The sequence below is a fragment of the Opisthorchis viverrini genome, assembly GCF_000715545.1.
Source record: "Opisthorchis viverrini unplaced genomic scaffold opera_v5_376, whole genome shotgun sequence".
NCBI lineage: Eukaryota > Metazoa > Platyhelminthes > Trematoda > Opisthorchiida > Opisthorchiidae > Opisthorchis > Opisthorchis viverrini.
In genome coordinates this window covers 94,230-102,700 of record NW_008752033.1, presented here as the reverse complement: position 1 = coordinate 102,700, position 8,471 = coordinate 94,230, and the positions used below count along the sequence as shown (strand labels likewise).

At 43.4% G+C, this 8,471-nt stretch overlaps 2 protein-coding genes across 2 annotated transcripts in view; one reads left to right on the top strand and one right to left on the bottom strand.

The window, feature by feature from the left end:
* Positions 1-2,196, bottom strand: part of T265_10502 (hypothetical protein) — a gene marked incomplete at both ends in the record, with an annotated part of 12,945 nt that extends 10,749 nt beyond the window's left edge. Inside the window, one exon of the mRNA XM_009176890.1 lies at positions 2,063-2,196. Coding sequence (XP_009175154.1) covers positions 2,063-2,196 — 134 coding nt within the window. The remainder of the gene's footprint in view (positions 1-2,062) is intronic.
* The window catches only part of T265_10500 (hypothetical protein), a gene marked incomplete at both ends in the record, with an annotated part of 47,634 nt that overhangs the window by 25,143 nt on the left and 14,020 nt on the right, over positions 1-8,471 (top strand). Inside the window, 4 exons of the mRNA XM_009176888.1 lie at positions 2,036-2,112; positions 2,752-2,782; positions 6,502-6,559; positions 7,812-8,100. Coding sequence (XP_009175152.1) covers positions 2,036-2,112; positions 2,752-2,782; positions 6,502-6,559; positions 7,812-8,100 — 455 coding nt within the window. The remainder of the gene's footprint in view (positions 1-2,035; positions 2,113-2,751; positions 2,783-6,501; positions 6,560-7,811; positions 8,101-8,471) is intronic.

Below are 8,471 nucleotides of genomic sequence, written 5' to 3'. Positions count from 1 at the left end.
ACTTTGTCTCTCACGCACATCACACATATATATAATATATATATATATATATATATATATATATATACATATATATGACGTTATTGTGAAAAGGATATTCTAATGGGCGTCGAGTCAGTGTCTTGTTTATGATGTTCTCTTATCACGCGGCTAGTACCGGTCACTCATCAGACAGACCAGTAACAAATTTCTCCAACTGCTGGTGAGGAGGAGATACAAGATGTTTTCTTACATGTTATCCCCCGTGAGTTTTCAGCCGCTCTTTTTCTCCATTGGTACAGCCGTAACTCAGTTGTGGTGATCTTGTAGAGGGTTCACATTGGCGCACCCCCCATCAAGCAAGAATTAGCATGCGACTCCCATATGTGAGGCCGAATAATCCTCTTTTCACGTGATATTTTCTTTTGGGGGACTTGTCGTGGTGGAATTCATCACTGAATAGAGAGGTTTAAGGGAAGATAGGAAATTTGACACCTTACTAGCAACCTTGATACACTTGACGGACTGAGAGTAGCCCAGCAAAAAAGGTCGTGGATAACCGGTTAGTTCGTCTGCTCATGAGTATATTTGGATTGACAGTGGACCTTATCTTGGTGGGTAGGACATGTATTGTTCCAGATAGTAAAATGCGTGGCTTCTAGCGGTGATAACCTCACTTTTGCGACCAATTTCGGCCGGTCCCATCAACTACTATCATGGTCATTATGAGCTAAGTTCTCACATTGGTTACATCCACAGTTGGGGTAAGTTGATTTCAGCTATACAGTTTCCTCTCTAAAATTAATCGAGGACGTTAAACTAAGTGAATACTCACTCACGGATTAGTACCTGGCTAAAACAGTCTTTTCAGCGTCCATCCATTTGAGGAGACCTTTTCTACGGGTGGTTGTTCCAATGGTATACTGCTTAAAAACGTACGGACTACTCCAGTTATATTGCCCTTTTGACACTGTCCAAATTGATTCCCCGAGGGAGAATTTACCAGTGAGACATCTTCAGGGCTCCTACTAAAATGGTCTCTCCTTAGAATGATCTCTATTGAGAAAAACCTTACTTTTGCATAGTTTAAATGTGAGTACGCAATTCTTTTACATACTGAGGGGGTGTGAAGCTTTCTCGGAACTGGTATAATCCTTTAGATGCAAGGAAATATCGTTTTACGGGGGCATCTAGGCAGATTTTTATTGTTTGGGATCGAGATGGCTCAGTTGTTAAGGCACAAACTTGCTAACCGGAACGTCCATGGTTCGAACCCAACCTTTGCGTTTCGACTGTTCCTGTTTAGGATTGGACACTTTGACAGTATCTCACTCCTCGCGCTTCTTTTGGATGGCACGGAAGCTGGGCACCGAAAGGGCTGGTAGAATTTTTACTGTATCCACTGGGACAGGTGGGAAGTAAAAACAGTTTCAAGATACATAAATGCACTCTAGAATTCCACACTTAACCAGCCACGATCAGAGGCCTTTCCCGATTGCCAGGATACAAACACATTAAAGCCTCTGCTTAGCGCGTTCTCAGTAGTGAGTAAGTTGGCCTTTCAAACGGAAGTAAACATTATAATACAACTGGAGACTTCTTAGACAGTTCTTACTGACAGGGTACTCAACGTCGTCCATCTTAAGGACTAGTTCTTGCGTCTATCCCAGAACTAGCTGGCGTGAACCCCAAAGCTGTTTGCTACTGCATACAATGGCCATTTTCTTTCTTTTTGCACCGCCTTGTTACCGTCCCGGTAGTTTGCGGAAACCATGAGAGGTGAAAAGCATATGACAGGCATTTGGCTTTTGAAGATTTTTGTGGATAACTCAACTTAGCGAGTTAAAGACAATGTGACTTGCTTGTGTTAGGGGAGTGTGCTTGTATTAAATGCGAGTTTTCGATCAGTCCAAAGTGGAACCGAATTAAATCGTGCGGAGGAGTTTTTGATCATAATTGAACTGTTATAAGAAATCATCCTATCTGAGGGCTCCTCTCAGTCTCCGATCAACTTCCATGCGAGTTGTATGCATGTCGTGATCAATTTGCTTTGTAGGACAGTTTCACGTGATTCTTGACGAACCTCATCTGAAAACGGTTCTGAAGAACTTCGTCCCGCCGCCCGCCGCCACGGTAAGTCGGACGACCTACACCATTGCGGGATAGATATTTCTCGCTAGTATTTGCCCTATCCAGCTTCTTGTTTTTTTTATCCATTTGTAGTTACCGCAGTCTCGTCGAGCGTCTTCCTTAAATACGCTACACGAACGTGGAGCTTTTCGATTTATCCGAAGGTCACTCGAGTTTATTAAAACTCGAAAGTAATGATCGTGGTGATAATTTCACCCAATTGGTATCCATTCTTTGTTTTGGCATGTGGAGCTCTGGAAAATTAGACTCAACCTCCAGTTAAGCGACCATTTAAGTTGTTTTTGGCTTGTTCTAAGATGCCGAGGTCCCCTTAGGAGTTTTGCGTAGATAACGTCGAGTTCAGTAGAAGCTATGTTCAGCAGCTTCCCTCAATGTCTTCAGGCTGACTACTGAACTGAAATTTGTGTGCATGTACTTTGCGACCCATTCCGGACGGGTCCCCTGTCACTGTCGTCTGGAGTACCGTCAATATCGGTCATATTTTGTCTGAAGTGACGATGGTTAACAGAACCGAACAACTTCTTTGTCACATACGACTTTTTTTTCACCCCGTAGGTTTACAATTTAATCAAGTGTTTGTTTGATACTCAACCATCCCTCTTCTCCTTTCATATTACTTAGGTTGATGCTCCTGCAACACTTATACGAATGGGTGAGTGTGTTTTAGGGTCTTATCGCGCAACTTGTACTAGTTAGTTTGTTCTTATCCCCTTGTACGTGGCTGTATGTTGCTGCACTGTTCATCGACAAAAACACTGTGGCAGCTATAACCACTGTACTACGAGTACGCGGTTACTACAACTGACAATGATGATGATGATGACACTGATTTGGTGGTAAACCTGTTACTTTGAGCTGTTTTAGCCCGCTGTTTATTGTGATTGTGGCCAGTTCCCTCTGTTGTAACCTCGGATCACCTAGTGGAGTAAACTTAATTAATCTAAGGTTTCCCACTGTTTACACAAGCTGCGTATTACTTTATCGGCACCGGTTGCGTCGCACTTGGTTATTACTTCATCTAGCACTATCTACTCCGTTAAACGAGTGTCACGCTATACTGGTCAGGCCGTTGAGCAAATAATATCCTTGAGATATGTTGCTAGTGGTCGGTTGGTGATGCTCATGGTTGCTGAACGTTATACTGGCAAGGCGGAGTTGCGTGAACGAATTGTTCTTCAGCTTGAAGAAGATGAGGCATTGTTCATCGATGGGCGAAAGTGGTTTCCAGTTCTGTTTAGTGGAATAGCTGTTTCAATCGAACCGGCTACACTTGCCTCGTAACAGGCCCATATTTCATGCATTACTTCTAATCACTCGGTTTACTGAATTCAGGGTTGTGAAACGAAAACGATTCAACCATCAGACAACGATTCGTGAGATGCAACTAATCAACATTGTCCACTTGACGGGGAAAGGATGAAAAAATATGAATTGATGATCAATGGAAAGTGTGTTTCTCTACAACCAACATGTCCTTCATACTTCAGCTTCTTTAGATATTGAAATCATATTTGCCGTCTTCACCTTCAGTTCCGGATCCATAGAATTGAGGTTGTTCGAGCGTTTTGGCTCTGTAAATCAGGGAAGTTGGGAATTTCTAGTAATTTTGAAGACAATAAAGGGAAAGCAATGATGAGTCCTGAGTACTTTGATATTGTAATTTTACAGCTTCCAGATAAAACGACTTATTCTTCTCCCCTATAGTCCCCAACGAATGAACCGACTGTACACTCTAAGTACTCATCGGACTTTGCTGCTTTTCCTAACGTGTGTTCAACTTTCATTGGGGTATCGGTGGCATTGATATCTGAGCCATTCTAACCAATGACCTCATTTGCCTGTCGGAACATGAGTAGGTGACTATTGATTGCTGGTTTGTGTCACACCGGACTCTAATGGTTCTAGATCGTCATCTTTGATGTGCTTACGGAAGTTGGATGGAAATAAATGCATTTCAAGACGGAATGATGATAACAAACAACCGAAGTTGCGGTCTCTACTACTCAAAGAGTCGATGAAAATCTCTAAACTGCGGACTATAATCTCTCATCGCTTGTTAGGCGAATGGGCTTAGCCTATCTCCTGAACCTCTGTCAACTTACTACCTGAGTTCCTCTCGGAAATGCCACAAATGTGTTTGGAATTTTCCCTGTTTCGCACTGTTATTTCTCTCAATTTAACTCCAACCTATTTGCGAACATTCCAGAAGCGATCACACTATTTGGTTCTTCTGTCACGTGTGCCCTGACAAAGCAGATGGCTCGGTTGTTCATTTTCGAGACTTGGAATGACCACTTTTTCTGAAATTTTGACTGTCTTCGGTCCTTCAGAACGTTTTTGATAAGGTTGATCAAATGATCAACTCGTTGCGGCCGCGGCATTCGCTATTTTGATTTGTCGACCTCTTTTTCATTCTGGACCCTTGTTGGCGAAGAGTTGAGGGGGCAGGCAATTGCAGAACGAACGTTCACAGTCAAAACGAAGACTCCCAGGTCTTCGTGCCTTTATGTCTAGGATTCATGTGGTATTTCTCAAACGTGGTTGCGAATCTTACAGGGTTTATCGGGTAGTCTTTTCCAGAGATAAGCCTGCTACCAGTTTCTAACCGAACTGATAAAAACTGCTTCAAATCAGCAGTAACTTTTGGTCACGTTATACTAATTTATCTCTACTAAATGCTCCGAATGTGAAACGCTTAAAGTGAACATTCTTTCACCCACCCATCAAATAGTGTATCACTCTTCCGGAAATGTTTTGACACACCGAGCGTTTTGTGACTTTCTGCGTGTTTCGGTCATGCTTAATAGTATTATAAAAATACTAGTTTGCCGATAATGTACGTGGAAAAATCCTAAACATTGTTTTGGACACAATGTGAAATAATGTAAAAAAAACCTTTGTCTTTTATAAGTTCTCAGAAAGGGTTAAGACCTTTGAATTGACTTTCGAACCAAATGGTCGCACGCTTTGTCAGTTGGCTACTCAATGCTACTCAGCATCCGTGCCAAAAGGAGACCTGTAAAGTTTTAGAAAACTTTTCGATAGCCCACGTTCGGTTTTGCCCTTCTTTGGACTTGTCAGGTAGGCACAGTTCTCGAGCTGAATAACAAACGAGATTCGCCTGGGATTCCATTGAATCTTCCAACTTAATTTGCCGTGAGTGTATTTCGAGAATGGGACTGATTTCGTAGATGAAATTAAACACAAATCACCGTCATTCTTTGATTCAGATGATCTATCAACATCAGAATGTATTCTGTAGACACGTTTACGTGCTGTCCTTGGAAAAATGATATTGGCTGTCAGTTGTCATTCCATCTATAGTCTAGTTATAAACCCCGTGTCCAAGAGGTGATAAACTGTAAATGTGGCATTGCGGTGTAGAAACCTGATACGATTCCATTCGTAGAACATGGGGAGACACTGACATGATAGCAATGGAACACTACCCGAGCGCCAGTAGTGATGATTACTTGTCTTGCTGTTCAATCTGTTAAGTGTCCTCGATTCTAAAGGCCGTAAATCATATAGAGGAGTGTTGAAAGCGCGTGCTCAGCTGTAGGACCCTTCTGGCCCCTAGCTACTATGCCACCCGGAGGAAGCGCGAGGGATGGGATGCTGCCAGGTTATCCCTGTCTAGACAGTGGATTCATTATACAAGGGGGATGTGAGATCTGGTAAAAGGTGTGTCTTGATGAGGAAGCAACACGTTCACCGATCCCTGGTAGTTGAATTCCCTCGGCAATACATCTTTATTACTGCCTGTGTGTATTTTGTCGGAGACACTAAATGGTGTCGGATAGTGCAGTCTCTTTCATTTCTCCACTAGGCACTAAGTGAACGGCGTTTTCACCGACCTAGCTAGTGTAACTCAGACAGCCGAAGTTATCGATCAACCAACCAGCTTGCCTATCACTCGCCGGTCGATCATTGCTCTCTCGCCTACCACTGTCCGTTCTCTAAAGCATCGCCTACCAATCTCAGCAGGTATCTACAGCTCCACTCATCCACTACCACTCCAGTATATCTGATTCGTTCGCCGGCGTGGTCAGCCGATAGTATTTGCAAATGTAGGGCCTGTTGGGATGACTACCAAAATCCGAAACAACCGCTACAACCCTACATGACATTTTCCCGCATAAGACTGGTTTTCATCCAACTCAGCTGCGTTTTTCGGCTGAAAAGAAACGCTTACAAAGCGTGAACGTGGACCGATTTCGCCTACGTGTTGTTTACCTATTTCCTTTGATCTATCTCCGAATCACAAAGTGACAGTTTGTGAGTGTGAATGAAGGCGGTTTCTAATTTGTTTTTCACGTCGAACCCCGTCTTGGTGGACTTATCCATTCATTTTCTTCCTTTTGTTCACAGCATTTCCCCACTCAGAAACGTTCGATCTGAGAAATTTTAGTACCGTACTTTGTATGTGGTAAGTTAGTTCATGTGACATCAGCTGGCAAATTCCAGATGACAGTGACGAAATGGGGACTGATTAAAGCGGACTTTGTTTATACTGTTCACTAAAAAGTGCATATTGACCGTATTGGAGTTGCTTTGGCAATTTACACTGATGAGTAGCCAGTCACATTGCTTGATTGTCTCCCTCAAGGCGTTCTTTGACCCTGCAATTGCACATTCTACTCGCATTCCGTAGGATATAACTAAATTGATCGTTCCAATCCAATTTACTATAGAGTTTCAAAGCTTGTTGTTTTGCTACCCTGTTTCATTGGAGGCCATATTGTAGCATGAATCCAAACCGCTATGTTGTCAGTCAAAATCTGACTCCCGGTACTATCATGCGTGAAAGTCCGGTTCGTTCATCTTCTCAACGGTGCTGGGCTCATCCGTATACAAATTTTCATATACTCGCATATATACTGCATATATTGCATTAAGCCTCAACAGGATTGTTATTCACATGTCATATGCTCTGAGCTCTCTTTTTGTCTTTAAAAGATGTCTCCAAGTCTGTTGGAATTGCAGAACGAATTTTCTTCAGTCTGAAAACACTCTAACTCTTGTTGTTTGGTGAATTCGGGACGTTCTGCACTTGCTGCATGCGACCCATTTACAAACTTTTTCCCTTGAAACATCACGAATCCCTATTCCGTACTTTGACTGGGCATCCGAGTAACCGAGACTCGTTGCGTGGTGCACTACTTTCATGCCTTTCTGTCTATTTCATTGTCTTTGACCATTCCTTAGTGTCTTAAGCCTCATACACTCCCTTTTATACATCCAGTGAGACATTCAGCCCGAGAAGCCATCTTTCCGAGGGCTATTCATGGCATGACCTGTCTTCAGGAGAAAGCTCATGTTAGCCTGCTTCGGAACTCTTGATTTGTGATGAATCCTTCGGGTTATGCTTCAAAAGCCGTAAATTAAATGTTCAAGTGTTCCACAGGAATCAAGTTAATGAATTCGAAGTTGCTTACGACTCGTGGTTCATTTTCTAGCGTAAGCCAGTTGCTAATTGAATTGGGCGTTTAATACAGGCAGCGTGAACCGTGACAGTGAATGTAGTCGCCATTTTGGTCTCAAGCCTAGTCCTTTAAGCGCAACTCCTCGCCAGCTGGGTTGGACATTCCACCGATCCGCTCAGTGAGTAGACCGATTGAAAACTTGTCAGCCATGTAGTTCAACTCATTACTAACGAAGTGCCTACTCTTGTTCACCAGCCACCTCAATCAACAAGGCTGTGGTACCGATAGCAGCCACCCGCAGTATGCATGTCCACGTTGTTGTGCAGCCTATTGTGAACTGCCTGTCGAATGTTCAGTTTGTGGCTTGACGTTGGTTGCCGCCCCACATTTGGCACGAGCCTATCATCATCTGTTCCCGCTGGATGCATTCACTCCTATTTCACCTGCGGAGCTGAGGCAGACGAATCCGGACCAGGTGCCACGAACAGAAACGGGCATCATTACTTGTGCGGGTTGTGATGTTGTCCTCCCCGAATATCTGACAGTAAGTCACTCGTGTGATATGCATGTTGTGCAACATTCTTCTCCGTTAGAAGCGGGGTACTTCACCCCTCTGACCTTTGATGCGGAGAAAGTGAAAGGCTCGAGAGTACAGGCAACCAATGGGTTCCTCATTGGTCAGCCTGTGCTCTTCTTGCATGAATCCACGCGAACAAATCACTCTGTATGACCACACGAAAAACATATTTCCTTGCCTTTCGCCGGAATGGAAGCCCTCAGGAGAACATGGCCGTCTATTTGCTACCGAAAAAGCTATAGGAATAACTTTTTTTTGGCTTCTTCCAGTACGCCTTTCAGAAGTGATCCGTAGTCCAAACTAAGAAGTGCTCTCCTAGGGGTCCCAAAATTTATCAC